Source organism: Nannobrachium achirus (assembly GCF_963921795.1).
Source record: "Nannobrachium achirus genome assembly, chromosome: 15".
NCBI classification, from domain to species: domain Eukaryota; kingdom Metazoa; phylum Chordata; class Actinopteri; order Myctophiformes; family Myctophidae; genus Nannobrachium; species Nannobrachium achirus.
In genome coordinates, this window is record NC_137822.1 from 29807720 (window position 1) to 29825168 (window position 17449).

A 17449-nucleotide genomic window follows, 5' to 3' on the forward strand; every position below is an offset into this window, starting at 1 on the left:
GTCTGGCGCAGCCTGTTGTCACGGGCGGGGGATAACGCACAAGTTGAGCCGCGGAGCCGGAGCCGGTCTGAGGAGCGGCACTGGGGCGCACGCGGTGGAGCACACCGGGGGGCAGGAGGGGCGCGAGGAGCGGCGGGGGGACAGCTCCGTGTTTCGGTCACGTTGTGGTGGTTGCTGTGGTGGTTTTTGTTGTTATCGGAGGAGGAGGAGGAGGACACGCTGATGATAATGACGACCGGCCCGGGTGGAGGAGGACGGCGGCGGGGTGGAGGAGCCATGGGTCCGAGGCGGGCTCCATCACTGCTGCTGCTGCTGCTGCTGTGCGCTCTGGCGCTGCTGCTCCCGCCGGGCGCCCTGTCCCACCCGCAGCCCTGCCAGGTGCTGAGACGGATCGGCCACACGGTCCGAGTCGGGGCTCTGCACGTCCAGCCCCGGCTGCTGCTCCCCCCTTCCTCCACCGGCGGCGGGTATACTAATAACGACGGGGACCCGCGGGGCGAGACGGCGACAACAGCCGGCGGTGGTGGTGGTGGTGGCGGCGGGTCTTCCAGGCGGGTGACGCGTGACCTGCGGGAGTTGTTGTTGCTGGAGAGGAGCGGGGAGACGACAACAAGTGGAGAGGGAGGAGGAGGAGGAGGAGGGCCGGCGGGCTTATTAATGGGGAGTCTCAGGACCAGAGGCTCGGGCAACAGGAGTAAGAACCTGGCGCGGCAGCGCCTCGAGGAGAGCGCCTCGCGGGAGAGCCGCGTGTTCGCGCCGCGGGACTCGGCGCTGCTGGCCGCCGAGGCGCTCAACCGGGCCGGCGTGCTGCCCTACAACCTGTCCCTGGAGCTCGTCATGGCCGTGGGCTCCGGGCTGGGCGAGCTGCCCGCTTCCTTCCCTTTCCTCTCGTCCTCGACGCCGGCGGGCGAGGGCGCCGAGCCCGAGGAGGAGGACCCGCTGTCGTTCCTGGAGAGCGTGTGTCACACCGTGGTGGTGCAGGGGGTCTCCGCCATGCTCGCCTTCCCCAGGAACCGCGACGAGCTGGTGAAGTTGGAGTTCATCTCCCAGGCGCTGCAGGTGCCCGTCGTCAGCGTGGTGCAGCAGGAGTTCGCGCGCCACAGCGAGGTAGGGTTTACTTTATAGCTATATAGGCTAGTAACAGGCCTATAATATGATATTAATAAGTTAACAATCACTAACATTAAAGTAGGCTAAAACAAATGCATGCCCACAACAAGTCACAACTTGTTGGTCCATTGTAGCCTGTTTTGTTTGCAACAAATGGTCGCGCGCGTCTGTGATTAGGCTATTAATTCAGTGGATCCAGGTTCACTTTGTCTCTCGCTCCCAGCGCGCGCGTGTGTGTGTGTGTCAGTGTGTGTGTGTGTGTGTGTGTGTGTGTGTGTGTGTGTGTGTGTGTGTGTGTGTGTGCGTGCGTGTGCGCGCGCGCCGTGTGTGTGTGTGTGTGTGTGTGTGTGTGTGTGTGTGTGTGTGTGTGTGTGTGTGTGTGTGTGTGTGTGTGTGCGTGCGTGCGTTTGTGTGTGCGTGCGTGTGTGCGTGCAGGAGCTCTGCACAAGGTGCTGTGAACTTGTGTGTAGATGTAGGCCTAGCTACTATAATGATAAAGTATAATTTGTCTAAGTAGACCTATGCTGTCCCCAAGGGAAGAGTTGAAGGGATGAGAGACTGCTATAGCCTACATGTTACACTGACTGAGGGTGTGTGTGCATGTATACATTGATGGATTCGTTCTCAGTGGAAACTCAGCACCATGGAGAGTGCACAGAACTCTGGTCTGGTCTGGTCCGGTCTGGTCGTGGATGTAGAGATTCCTGTTGCCATCTCCATTCAGAAACATTGCCATTCAGAAGATTGACTTCCATTATTCTAAATGGAGGTCTCACCTAAACCTAACCTAAACCTAACCCTAACCTCAGTGGGGGTATTTCTGAATGGGGATGGTTCTAAGTGGGGGTGTTTCTGAATGGAGGTCTGCCCCCACAGTTGTTTACCCTCAAATTCATGTGTGGGTTGTTGGATAAACAGTGTTTAATGTTTACAAATACATAATACACATGACAGCAATGTGTAACGTGTTTGGCATTCATTTAGCTTTTCCTTCTTATTTTTGGAGATAGATTCATCTGCTTTTACATTCTGCCACACACAAATAGCCTCTTTCCTACACCCATCTCCTTCTAAATCACCTGAATCACTCAATTCCTCTTTATATTGTGAAAGTATTAGCATTATCAATCAATGGCTCATCAGATTGTGTTAACTATTGTCATAAAAAGAGCCATGGCGTGATACAAGCTAATTTAGTGTCATCAATCACTTTGTTAGATAAATGTAGGTGTCTCATTTTTGGGGAGTACAATTAATGGAGCCCTTCAATGTGAAATGTCTTGGATGAGCTGCTTTCATCTGTTCCAAAGCGGCACACTGACGCCATGCTGCAGAAACCTGATATCTCACTGATGATGTTGAACAAACCAAGAGCAGATAGACCACACAGAGTGTGCCAAAATAAGGGTTTATTCGCCTCATTTCTAACAGTGAACACTAGGGATGGGACGATAAGCGATATTATCGTCTATCGTGATAAAAAACACTCACGATAATCGTATTGTGGTGATTGAATTTATCGTGATATCGTCCTCCGTCATGCACTGGGATCAATTCACCTTTTATTTGCTGAGCTGCATATCCGGTACCATTTAAACCCTCTATAATTGGTAAAAGGTACTTATAAAATCTTCTTTTCACTCTCTATCAAATGTCTTTGCCAAAAAATAGCCGATCTACAAGCTCACAACGTGACGTGTAGATCGGCTATTTTTTGGTCAAATGTTCCGCCCCAGGATAATAGATTTAGATTATCGTGATAATATCGTAAATCGCGATTTCTTTTGTCACAATAATCGTGATATGACATTTTCATATTGTCCCATCCCTAGATGAGATCAGTGTTGGAAAGCAACTGGTACATTTACTCAAGTACTGTACTTAAAGCTATACTGTGTAAGATGCTCAACTAGTGGTCAGTAGCCCTATAGCAAACCACGGTCGCGTCCGCGTCTTTCGGCCGTTTTTCGTACCTTCACACCCCCGCGTCTGCCTCCACCTCGCTGAGATCTATCTTTAGAGGGGTCCCTGGTTCCTGTGCGTTCAGGCATTCCGGAGAAACGGACTACTTCACCCTGCCTGGTAGGCGAGATTACCTTTTGAGTATAGAGACACACGGGCGACTACAAATATGGCCGCCATAGCGACCCCACTTCAAGATGTGCTGTGATTGGCCGGCAGTGTATAACCCTCGCTGTGATTGGCCGGTAGTGTGATGACGTAATTTTGCTGGGAAATCCCGCCCCTGTCACGGCTAAGTAGAAAGCATATAAAGAGAAGGCTTTAGAAGCTGAAAATAACGGAGTGGGTGTTCTAAAACTTTAGCGATTTAACAGTTAGGACAATTTTAAGATTTGTTTTATAAAAAAAGTTACATGGTATAACTTTAAAGGGGAAGACCACCCATTTTCAATATTGTACTATGTCATTAATATACCTTAGAGGAGTTGTGTGGAAATAGAAAAAAAGTTCCCCCCCTTCTGTGTTGCCTAGAACTGGAGGATTGATTTTGGGGTTTGTATTGTAAAGTACAACTTGATGACATCACACCATTGTACTTTACAATACAAACCCCAAAATCAATCTTCCAGTTCTATGCAACACAGAAGGGGGGGAACCTTTTTCTATTTCCAGATTTTCCACACAACTCCTCTAAGTTATATTAATGACATAGTTCAATATTGAAAATGGGTGGTCTTCCCCTTTAAGTACACTTTTGAGGTACTTTTACTTTACTGGAGTATCCCCAATTTTCAGTTATTTTACTTATACTCCGCTACATCTCAGAGGAAAATATTGTACTTTTTCTCCACTGCAATTATTTGAAAGCTCTGCTCTATAGTTACTATAGTTACTTTGTAGATTTTGATTATTATTACAAAACATACATTAACCACTTCAGCCCTATATATATACATTTCGGCCATTTGAATACTGGTACTTGGTACTTTTAGTACATTTTGATACCAATACTTTTGTACTTTTACTCAATGAATCCAGATGTATACTTATAATAGAGTATTTCTACATTGCTACTTGATACTTTTACTGTTTAAACATGTGAGCCCTTTTTCCACCACTGGATGAGATAAGACAAGATAAAATGAATGGTATGGCCAATAGATTGTATTATTTATTCAATATTATGAAACATTCAGAGTATGTCCTGGGACCCAGAATACGAAGTGTATTCTCCCTGCATGGGACAGTACTGTATATTTCCGAAAAGGGCTGAAACATTGCAAATATTCCAAGATCCTGTGTGCTGATTGATGTGGAACCTCAAAGAGTCCATGTATAGATCATGTTGTTGAATATGATAAAATGTCCAATGTTCATGTCACGTGTGCTCATGGGGATCAGAAGACAAAGCAGGTCCCCTTGGGTCATTTGTTAAAGTGCATTGAGGATTGGAAATCTCTATTGCTAACTTCAGGCTACAGGTTAACATGACAGTCTTGGCAGCTTTACTAGAAAAAGAACATGAACATGGATTCACATGTAGTGGAATTCACTTTCCAAAAGATGTAGAGTTTGACTAGTAGGCAGCAGGCTAACAGTAGAAAGCAATTATTGGAAATACCCTATATACAGTATGTTGTGATTTGCTTTGTTTTTCATTTGATAATGATGCTATTTTGGACTTTTCACAACAGCAGCCCCCCAAGACAATAAATCATAGGTGAAATAAGGAATCCAAACTAAAGAATATGTGAATATGGAAAAATAAATAAATAAAATAAAACTGCAACACACTCAATCACGCTGTGCCTATAATCCCATCTGCCTCAGTGGAAATGTAAACCAGTATTGTGCCAAATATGCCACTTTAAGATTATCTGTTGAATTCACCACTGGAATGCCAAACAATGACATTAGGATAATTAGACATTATTTTATGCTAATCCACTCTCAAATTCAAGGCTTGCAGAAAAAGTTATTTTGCACACACACACACACACACACACACACACACACACACACACACACACACACACACACACACACACACACACACACACACACACACAAGAGATAGATAGGGAAATGCCTTTAGGTTGAAAACACTCTGATTCATCACTGGTATTGTTCAAGTACAGTATGTGTGTGTGCACATGCAGGTGTGAGAACTAGGGCTGGGCTGGTTATTTCATAATCTGGATAGACAGACGGTCATGCACAATCGTGATTTATTATTGTCTGTTGGTGTGTAAGCAATTCCCACCGCAGTTAAGCTTAAGTTGAGAGTGCGTTTGGGTTCAATCAACGTCCTGCCTAAGCGTAATTGCCAGGTTTTAGAACAAGAGCATGACTTTTTAAATATGACAACAAGGCAGGTCGCATTGAGTGTGTGAGTGAGTGTCCGTCCAATCAAGTCACTGCTTCTCTGAGTTTAATTTAGCTTGCTGGTTTGAAGGGCTTCATATTAGTGGCCCTCCTAGCCACGAAGCAAGTGTGTGTGTGCGCGTGTGTGCGTGTGTTTGTGTGTGTGTGTGTGTTTGTGTTTGTGTGTGCGTGTGTTTGTGTGTGTGTGTGTGTGTGTGTGTGTGTGTGTGTGTGTGTGTGTGTGTGTGTGTGTGTGTGTGTGTGTGCGCGTGCGCGTGTGCGTGTGTGTGTGTGTGTGTGTGTTTGTGTTTGTGTGTGCGTGTGTGCGTGGATACATGAGCAGAGACCTCCTTGGTAACAGGCAACCACATTGTGTTCATTTGCACATATACACACTCTCACTCTCTCACGCACAGGACACGAATGAATGCACGTAGGCACACACACACACACACACACACACACATACCGCCTTCACCCCACCATTAGTTAGCCTGAAGGCTTCTGGGACACTTGCCACCGACTGAGCTACAGTAACGCGTGTGTGTGTGTGTGTGTGTGTGTGTGTGTGTGTGTGTGTGTGTGTGTGCGTGTGCGTGTGCGTGTGCGTGTGCGTGTGCGTGCGTGTGTGTGCGCGCACGGCACAAAATGAATGGAGAATTGGAGAATTTGTGGTTTGGGCACAGAGAGTTGAGAAGTTTGGAGGCAGCGAGGGGTGAATGGTTTAGCAGGTAAGAGGCTAGGGATCTGGAAAAGCTTGAGAACACCTGGAGATGAGTTGCAGTCGAGGGAGGGATGTGAAAGAAGGAACAGTGTTGGCAGATGGAAAATGTTAAACTATCGTACCAGAGGCTTCACATTTTAAAGAAGATCAACGTACTCAGCCAAAAGAAGAGAAAGCGCAGTGTAATTTCCTTCACAAAAAGAACGTTCTTCTTTATTGTAAGCAACAACGTTGTTCGAGATGCCTTCTTGAGAAAAAAACACACCACCTAGGCTGCGTGCAAGCAGGCAACTTCATCGTCTTCATGGACCCTATTACTTGGATAAAACAGATCTGGTCTACAGATAATGTAAATTAATTGCTCAAACACAGTAACAGCAGTTGTATAAGTTGTATACTGTATAATTATGATGTAATGCTGTCTATGCAATGCATTTAATATGCTTGCTGTAGCAACATTTGTACTGGTGAAAGTAATGCTATCTCTTTTCAAAATCATCCAAAGAGTCTCTCGGTGCATATCATGACCTGTGTCTGACTTCAACTTCAACCTCCGTAATATCAGAGGTTTAATGGGCTGTGGCAGCCAGTTTCTGATACAAGTAGGTTGTGGTCATTACTGGTCGAAGAGCATGTACACAGTTGCATAACGCTTACTGTACATGTAAACTTGGATGTATCCTCCCGTTATCTTCTTCACACACTCCGAGCTGTGCTCGCTCCTGTGGGGGCATGCACGTCATGCATCAAGCATAGTGATTGACTAGAAAGGCCGACTTTGCCTCTAAGTACAAATCTTCCGGATCAAATTTCCTTATCTTAATCCATATATGTGTGAAAGCCACAGTAGATCATGAATCAGCTAGCCTGGAAACGAGATTAATCTGCCACAGCAAAACTATATATATATATATATATATATATATATATATATATATTTTATATATATTCCATTTCGCCCACCCCTGAGTTGTGGGTGACCAATCAGAGCCCACTATTCAAAGTGGGACATTCTTTTTTACTGTGACGTTTGAATCTGTTTGTAATCGACCCTGGGAAATGAATCTTCCACACCAAAGTTCCAGACTAACATCTACGCAGTGATATTAGTCTGGCCATGCCAGGCTATGAATCAGCAGGGTATATAAATGCATGCACTTTATTATTTTAATGGCACAATTATCATACATTTGGGCATTATATGGCATTTAGTCAGGAACACTCACGTCAAAGTATATTTAACCATTTATTGCAACAAATGGAATATAGTTAAACTTGGCTCCACGTTAGAATTTTGTACACACATGCTTGCTAAGCAAAATCAGGGAACTTTAACACTTTGCTAGCTGAAATAGAATGGCTTGTTGTAGATTAGCCGTGAAATTTCTATTATTGTATTATGATCTGAGACATAATATTATGTTTATTGCGACCGTCAGGTCGCATTTACTACCAAAACCTCCACCGGCTGTCTGTCAGTCAGTCAGTCTGTCCGTCATGTCACACTTTTCCCCAACTCATATCTCCGCCACCGTTGCCCCAAGACATGCCAAACTTTGCACACACACTCCTTGCCTGCCAATCCACAACCTCCACCTCTCACGTCATACGGGCAGCCATAGTTACACCTGGAATGTTGAATCTCCATATATGGAGATAACCTACGCATCACACAAAGTCTGACCACACCAGCCCATACTTGGGCATGGACGACTTATATCTCCATATACGGAGATGGCCATATATGGAGATACGATGACATCACAGAGTCCACAGCTGATGATGTGGCGTGATGTCATACAATACACAAACAAGCCCTATATAAAGGGGCAATTCTCACCAGGGAAGAGAGCATTCCCCACTAGCTGAGTATCTTAAGATGGTTGGATGTGATGATAAGCTATAAGCTTAGTTGATCCTGGCGATAAGGTCTGAGTCGAGGAATGCTCTCTTCCCTGGTGAGAATTGTGGTAGAAATATTTATATAGTAACAAATAGTGCCAAAGTACTAATTTGGATGTGCCTGCAGCTGTCAATCCAACAGCTGACATCCATGGACTGTGACTTCTACTTCTCCTCTGTGTCAGCATAAAACCTGTACTAAGTGATGCTATACATGGTCATTGCAACTTAACCAGTCAGCCTTATTATATACTGTATGGTACTTAGTATAGATGTTTAGATTCTATCTCCATCTAGGGAGAGCACCTTGGTGTATAAGAGGTGTCCCATATGACACTTCAGGAGTGGTCTGCCCCACGGGGCCCAAGCTCTGGCCATGGAGGCCAGAGCTCTGTCTTTTGTGAATGCTGATACTCTGTTCAACTTTTTGCCTCTTTGATGAATAAACCGTTGTCAATTCTTCAAATCCTTCATCCTTGTGGAACATTAATATTTTCTATTAGAGAATTGCCCCTTTATATAGGGCTTGTTTGTGTATTGTATGACATCACGCCACATCATCAGCTGTGGACTCTGTGATGTCATCGTATCTCCATATATGGCCATCTCCGTATATGGAGATATAAGTCATCCATGCCCAAGTATGGGCTGGTGAGGTCAGACTTTGTGGAGATAAGCGACCAACGGTCGCTTATCTCCCGATTAGGGAGTCTTACTGGTAAACATGAGCCCGCCACCCCTCCTTCTTGGACCGCGCCGTTGTTTTTTCTTTTTTTTCAATCCCCAGGTCGCTAGCTCACGTGATTATCTGGATCTCCATTGGGATAGAGTGGCTGTTTTGGCCGAGGCGTCTTCTCCCCGTGCGTTTCGCGTGCGCGATCCGTTCACGTAAATGTCTGCTCAAATAATCCACGGATGACTCAAGAGTAGATATGAACAGATCAAAGACGAGCAGAGCTATAGTGTATTTAAAGGAGCCTCCCTTACTGAGCGAGAGCTCTGATTGGATTAGAGAGTGTGATCAGCAGATCTGTGAATGAGGAAATGATCTGACTGACGGCTGATTACAGCTGAGGCCAAGCCCCCGGAACCTAGGGGGAGCTCTGAAGCGCCATGGACATGGTTGCCGTTTGAGGTACTGCATTTGGGGCTTCTAACACGCGCGCATTCTAGGCTTCTTTGTATTGGCTGCGCGTTCATAGTGGAAGTGCTTGTTTATGAATTGAACACAAACTATGACGCAAAAAGTGTCACAGAAGCCCCACTACGTCACGTTTCTGAGGCGTTTCCAAATGCGGAAGTACGCTTCATGCGCTGGGTGAGCAACTCAATGCAAGTGGACGGGCGAGGATATCTGGTGTCCTCTCTATACTTATTATAACTCTATGGCTGAGGCGGGCGAGACTCATGTGTCCTGCATAAACTAACGCTTTGCTTCATTTGTTGTTTGTACATTGCTCAGAGGGTAAAATTATCATACAAATATAATGATTATCATACATCTGGCACTGATGAGGGTGCACAATACTGGCACTTAGCCACTTTCAAACAGCAGTCCATATTTTCATTCTAGGCAAAACTATTCAAACATTTTGAAAATAGCCGGCAGGTTGTGAGCTTGTAGATTTAGACAAACAATATTGGCTTAAAATATTTACATTCATTTTTAGTTACCCTCTATTATTATTATTAGGTCGATCAGATCACATCTCACCAGTGTTGTAAAGTAACTAAGTATATTTACTCAAGTATACTGTACACTACATTTTGAGGTATTATTACTTTACTTGAACAGTTTAAAATCTTCAGCACTTTTACTTCTAGTCCACTACATCGCATAGGCAAATACTAGTTTGCCATCTCCTTTTACAAGAAAACAACAAACAGTTACAGTATGTGATCATTTCACTCAATATTCCTAACAGGAATTGAACCATGACCCATCTTTACAGAACATTAACAATATTATTATTTTTGAGCACTTAATGTCCCGATAACTGACATGGGGGGAATAAATCTACTCAGTTAAACAGCTTGTATATCGTCGTTGTCGGGTGTAAACCTTTTATATCCAAGCCCGTTCGTTTTGTATTTATCATTTTAAAAATGAACTAAACTAGTGAAAATAGCAGATCTACAAGCACACAATGCCTCGCACCGCGAGTCGTCGTGTGCTTGTAGATCGGCTGTTTTCACTACTTTTGTTCGACAGCCTTATGATGAAGCAGGGCTTCACTTTGCGAAAAAAAAAAACATACACATTTTGAAACTTGGAGATACAAGGTTTCTGCCCAACAGTGACGATATACTTCTCACTGGCAACAAATGCAGATTTGTGCAATGTGTAAATTGAATCAGGGTTAAGTCAAATTTGCATAATGTCATGTAATAGATCTAACCATCTTTTAGCACGGCGCATGTAGAAAAAAAAAACGAAATTAGATGTTTAAAAAGAACAGATAAGCTTGCTCACCAGTTACTGCACACTGGGTGCGTGGGAGGGGATCAGGGTGAAAGCAGAATTGCTTAATTGTACCACAGCCCTGGGTAACTTGTTTTTCTTCTTGGAAGTCCTAGCTGCAATGTTCCTAGTATCTCCTTACAGACCGCAGGAGGTTGAACAAGTGATGGCTGGGGCGGGATGGATCTTTAATGATGTTGTGAGACTGCCGCAAGGTGCCACAGGCACTGTGAGGTGAAGTTTGAGTACCAGATAAAGATAGGTCCCGATGACGTCCTGTGCTGTGTTCCCTATCATACCACACTTTCACACAGTAATATGTCGGTATGCTCACACAAGAGCACTGCAATAGAAGTTCACAATTGATAATGCCTAATTGACACTTCAAGCTCTGCAAGTTTTACCTGGGAAATCCTTGACAAAACCTTTCCCAATAGTCTTCTTTAGTTTCAATCAAGTAGGTTATTTCTTCCGCAAATACAGTAAGAGAGCCATTAATGGTCTGAATTATGGTTGATATGGCTTGGCTTATATCACATTTGTTTAAACTAACTCCTACTAGTAAGACGCCTCAGGGCGACATGCAACCTCGCCCATCTGGCCAGTGATGTATAACGGACCAGTTACCCTTATATGGAGACCCCTGGGGTACACACCTCCATTCCGAAACCCCACCATTCCGAAGATTGACTTCCATTATTCGGAATGGTGGGGTTTCCCATTGTTCTATAAGACCCCACCATTCCGAAAATCAGAAACACCACCATTCCGAACATGCAGTTTTATTTTTCACCCACCTCCATCCACCCCCACCAACCTCCACCAAGTTTCACCCAGCCCCACCCACCTCCACTAACTTTCACCTACCTCCATCCAGATCCCTCCACCCACCCCACCCATCTCCACCCGCTTTCACCCACCTCCACCTACTTTCACTCACATCCACCCATTTTCCCCACCTCCAACCATTTTCACCCATCCCCACCTACTTTCACCCAGCTCTATTCACTTTCCCCCAACCTCCACCCACTTTCACCCAGGCCCTCCCACTTTTACCCAACTCCACCCACTTTCCTGCCCCTTGGAGTCGGGTGAAAGTGGGTGGAGGTGGGGGGGCCAAAGTGGGTGGATGTGGGAGAAAGTGGGTGGAGTTGGGTGAAATTGGGTAGAGGTGGCTGGGTTAAAGTTGGTGGAGGTGGGTGGGTGGAGGTGAAAGTGGGTGGAGGTGGGAGGAAGTGAGTGGAGGAGGGGGAAAGTGGTTGGAGGTGGGTTGGGGGGTGAACGTGGGTGAGGTAAAGTGGGTGGAGGTGGGTGAAAGTTAAAATAATTTAAATTTCGGAATGGTGGTGTTTCGGAATGGTGGTGTTTCGGAATGGTGGTGTTTCGGAATGGTGGGGTTTCGGAATGGTGGTGTTTCGGAATGGAGGGCCGTCCCCAGACCCCTGGTACCCATTTATGGAGATCCATGTACTGTATATGGTACATCCCTTTTATGCCCATACATAGAGATCACTGTCTGAACCAACCACACAGATATGGCATTGCCATGTGAAGTTAGATATAGGCTTAATATTGATGCCACCAGGGATCTCCATGTATGGGCTAAAAGGGATTCTGTTAGAGTGGTTCCCATGACATCACAACATACAATCCCTTTTATGTCCATACATGGAGATCCCCATTTGAACCAGCCACACAGATATGGACCATGTCTTGGCCATCTGGCCAGTGATGTATATTGATGACATCAGGGATCTTCATATATGGGCATAAAAGGGATTCTGGGGAATAGGTGATGTCACCAGTGATATCACCTGTGATGTCACAGTGATGTGTCAAGGGAACCACAGTGTTAGGCGTAACCTTCAGAGATACACGGATACATGGACAAGATGTGCCGGATATGTCATCACAAGTGACATCAGAGCATGATGTCAGAGCAGCAAACCCATAGACCGTAAAAATGTGTACACACACAGAGACAAGCTGTGACATTTCTCATGGTAAACTACGACCTTCGGTCGCAATCAATTGATATTCGCTCACTTGACCACCTAAATTGGACCCTTTTCAGTTGGCAGGCTGTGACAAAGCAAGGAGAGCATACAATTGCTGTAAGGCAGCAGGAGAAACCTTGTATCTCCTTATTTCAACTCATGGGGTTTGTGTTTGTTTGAAAATGAATGCCATGCTTTGCCTTACAAGAGTGTGTCCCAAAAGTAGAGAAAATAGCCAGTCTACAAGCTCACAATGTGTTGCACTCTTCCAAATCTCATATTTTAGCTATGTCGGATCATTCAAAAATTTGGAAAGTGAAAGTTCAGTCTGCGTTAAAAATATAAATATCTAACCTATGAAAAGTGTTACAAAATAACCTCATTGGCTCCATATTGGAACTTAAGGTTCTTTTTTTCTGTAATATCCTGAAAAGTCACGGTTTTGGGCATACCAGGTCTTATGATATTCAACTTGCATGGTCATGCGGTGCTCGCGAGGCGTCACAGTTCCAGCCTGGCACGCAGTGAAATGTTGAACACCAAGTGCCTGCCAGTGTCCAAGCACCCACTGTCAGTTACTCCAGCGCTGTGACCCAGATAAATAAGCCCAGCTCTCCAGCTGGGCTCTCTCTGGCGTGTGTTATTGGGAGTAAGTTAGAGGGATGACTATGAAAAATGTTTAATATCACATGGCATAGGGCCATATAAGCTCAATACCAAGTTGAAAAGCACCCCTAACTTTATCACGTAATGGGAGTACATTTAAAAAAGATGACATAACATTTTTAGTATCGCATGGTATAGCGGCTACAGATTAAGCTCATCACCAAGCAGTGTAGCCGCTATACGCTCGACAACACCAAGTGGAAAAGCATCCTAACTTCAACATCAAATGACTCAGACCTGTCATAGATAGCAGTATAGATGCTCTGAGTGAGCTAGTTTTGATTGAACAACACAGTAAAAATCTAACTCTGAACAGCATATGAATGGAAATAAAATAAATTAGGAAGGGTTCATTTAACCTCTAAACCCTCATAGTTAAATATGAATTGGATTTAATGTGTAATGTCAATGCCTAAAACAACAATGCCTAAAACATTATGTGGCACTTCTAAAATGCTGTATTTCTTGTATCCACATACAGTGGATCTACACGTACAGTATATGTCAGTGTATATGTAGAGATGAAGAGCGTTTTTGACAATCAATGTGCATGATAAATCTTCATAGCCGGTGTTTAACTGTCGGAATCATATGCAATTATGTTGCATTGATTTTCATTTGGTGCTCCTAACTACACCATAAGTGCGGCTTCTGAAGAAAAGATTGGAGAAGAACAGCAATAAATCATTTAGACCAGAGAACAAAAGACCCGTTTCATGTTTCTTTCTGACTCAAAATGTTTGCCATGAGTATGTGCCAGGGTATGGGAAGCTGCTGATGCTGTTGTTTACACGCACGCACGCACGCACACACGCACGCACGCACGCACGCACGCACGCACGCACGCACGCACGCACGCACGCACACGCACACACACACACACACACACACACACACACACACACACACACACTTTAACACACTTTACGGTGTAACCACTTTGAATTTAAATATTTCTAGCATGTTACTCTTCTTTAGCTTCTTCCTGACTCTGACCATGTAACGGTGTAACATTTCACAGTATTGTATCGACATACTACAGAGGACAGTAATTGATGTTATCCTCCCGCCCCCTTTCAATTAAACATATTTAGTCAGGAATACAGTTAGGCGCGTTCGGAGATGCTTGCTAAGCAAAATCAGGGAACTTTAAGCAAAACCCCCCATAGGGATACAATAGTAGTACAATAGCAACTAGAAGAAGTGCTCTTCCGAGCACATGTCTCCACCATGCCACGCGTCTTGGTGATGCTATAATAGGCAAATGTAAAAAGAGTGGCCTGTGTTCTTCACCAATCTTAGACCTTTCATGGCGCCACCATGAGGCTGATTTGAACATTTTGTAGTGTAATTTCTTCCTTGGCCTTTTGCAAATGTGCGCGATTTCATGTTAATTGCACTCTGCGTTTGTGATTTGAGGCATTTTGTCCAAAACGGACCAATCTTACAAATTTTGAAAGCCAATATCAGCCAATCAGGATGGAATATGGACAATCAGACAGATCGGTGTCGATCACATGACTTTAAAGATACTGTCTACCGATTTGCGTGATTTTTGGAGAAAATCTGTAGGAGTAGTGTACGAAATGTGTTTTGCAAACATCGGCCTCATGGTGGCGCTAGAATAGGGCCATTTGAAAAATGTGGGGCAGAGGTTCTGAATTGGCATCCAGGAGTGTGTGCGCTCATTTTGGCAGCGACCGGGCCAACGGCGCCGGAGATTAGCTGTTAACAAACTCGGAGGACGGACGGACGGACGGACGGACGCACGGACGGACGGACGCACGGACGCACGGACAGGGGCGAAAACATACTCTCCCCCTGCCTTCGGCTGGTGGAGACAATGAATTGAGATATTAGCTTGATTCAGCAGACATAAAATTGCAAGTATTTGAGCCTATGCCAGACACTGATCAAAAGGTGGAGGCTGGGGTGGAGGAGGCAGCTAAGCAGCAGCAGAACCGAAGCTTCGGATGAAAGACGAGCATAGCTGTAGTGAATGCAAGCTGTATTTAAAGGAGGCTCAATTACTGAGCGAGAGCTCTGATTGGATTAGACAGAGTGATGTAATGATTAGCAGATCAGTGAATGAGGAGTAGGAAAGGATCTGACTGACAGCTGATTACAGCTGAGGCGGGCGAGACTCACGTGTCCTGTGCGCGCGCGTGTGTGCGCCTGCGAGCATGTGTGCGCCTGCGAGCGTGCATGTGTGTGTTTAGATTCTTGCATTAGCATGTGTAACATTCACTTTCTTGTAGAGCTTGTGCATTTACTATTTTCACCAACCTTTGGCTTATTTTTGCAGAATGTTCTAATCATTAGTTCACAGACACTTGACACTGTACATCCCTGTCTGTTTTTTACTTTACTATTTTTCAAAGTAAAGAAGAGCCCAAATGATTCAGCCACCACCACACCAAGTATATCTTTTCTTTCCGACTACACATAATGCATGATGATAGGGCAGCTGCAAATTTCAAGAATTCAGCCTGAGGTGTGTGTGATAAACCATTTCAGACCCTTGGTACATCTGCCAACCCTTCATACCACCCAGGCCCCCCCTCCCCCTCAGGTCCCCGGTCCCTGGCTGGCTACTATTTCCAGCCAGCTGGAATGTCCAGTGTCCCCAGTGTTGTATATGGTCGTGTCATGCGGTCCCCACGCCGCCCCCAAATCCTTTTGAGCAGGTCCCCAGTTCAAATATGATTATCTTTGGGGGGTTGTTTGGGAACCCTTGATGTAGAACACTAGAACAGAGTCAGGGCAGTCTTGCCTCATTGTGAAATATCTTCCCCCTCGTTATTTAGAGAGCTGAACAAAGAGACGGTTGCAGATTTAAGCTGGATCATCACAGTACGGCGGGATAGCAGCCATGAGTAAATCCCTGAACCTGGAGCAGAGAAAGCAGTGGTGGAAAAAGTATTCACATTTGTTACAATACTGCAACATTCTATATTACAAGTAAAAGTTGTTGAATAAAACATTTCTAGAGTAAAAGTACAAAAGTATTGGTACAAAAATGCCCTTATCAAAAGTAGAAAGTACTCATTATGCAGTATGTCCCAATTCACAAGTTTAAATACAAATTGAAATTTTGAAAATAGCAGATCTGCTATTTTCAAATGGCTAAAATGTTCTGTATATAAGGCTGAAGTGGTTAATGTTTTTTTTTGTAAAAAATAATCAAAATCTACAAAGTAACTAGTAACTAAAGTTTTCAAATAAATGTGCAGTAAAAGTACAATATCTGCCTCCGAGATGTAGTGGAGTAGAATTAAAAGTATTGGGATTTAGAAGTACAAATACCTCATGTTTTTTGTCGCATTCCTAAGACAAAAATGTGATAACAATAAATTTACCCCCATTCATTCCGGATGGTGACCCGTTTCGAAACGGGTCACCATCCGGAATCAATGGGGGTAAATTTACTCGAATCAAATCTTTGTCTTAGGAATGTGACAAAAACCAAAAAATATTATTGAACTCTACTCTCCATGGCATGACTAATCAATAGAAAAAAAGTCATTTTGGGGGTGAACTACTCCTTTAAGTACAATACTCAAGTAAATGTGCTTAACACCACTGAGAGAGAGTAGTGAGAGTCAAATGCCTTCCAGACCGTGATGCCATACATGTGGCCTTGTTTCCACCAAAGAACAGATATATTCAACATCTGAAATGAATCTGGTATATATAATTTAACCCACTGAGGCCAAGAATTATTGAATGCCCTAACTATTGAAAAATAGCAGATATACAAGCTCACAGCGCGGCACCGGGTGCTGCGCTGCAAGCTTGTAGATCTGCTATTTTATTTTTAATCGTGAAAATGTATGCACATGTTTCAATATATATTTTTCAAAGCAAACTTTTTTTTAACTCAAATCTCTGCCTCTGGGGAGTGGGGAGTCCTTGGAACAACATGTTTTGAGATGGGGGTCCGCGGCCAAATACATTTAATTTTGGGGGTCCTTGACGTGAAAAAGTTTGAGAACCACTGATTTAGAGGAAGGATTTAGAAGTCGGGTCAAAGATATTCAAAGACACTAACACTAACCCTAACCCTAACACATTTTCATGATTATTCAAAAATAGCAGATCTACAAGCTCACAGCGCGGCACTGAGCTTGTATATCTGCTATTTTTCAATAGTTAAAGCATAAAATAATGGTTAAAGTGGTTCAAATCTAACGCGACTCAGGCGCGTTCCCGGTGTTTGAGAGTTAATTGGTCCTGAAGTTGTTTCTGTTTTCTGCTGCACCG

The 17449-nt window shown here is 44.3% G+C and overlaps 1 protein-coding gene across 1 annotated transcript in view; it reads left to right on the top strand.

Annotated features, from left to right (window-relative positions):
- Nucleotides 1–276: 276 nt before the first annotated feature.
- grin3a (glutamate receptor, ionotropic, N-methyl-D-aspartate 3A) overlaps nucleotides 277–17449 on the top strand; it is a gene marked incomplete at both ends in the record, with an annotated part of 104371 nt that continues 87198 nt past the window's right edge. The window contains one exon of the mRNA XM_080743535.1: nucleotides 277–1107. Coding sequence (XP_080599661.1) covers nucleotides 277–1107 — 831 coding nt within the window. The remainder of the gene's footprint in view (nucleotides 1108–17449) is intronic.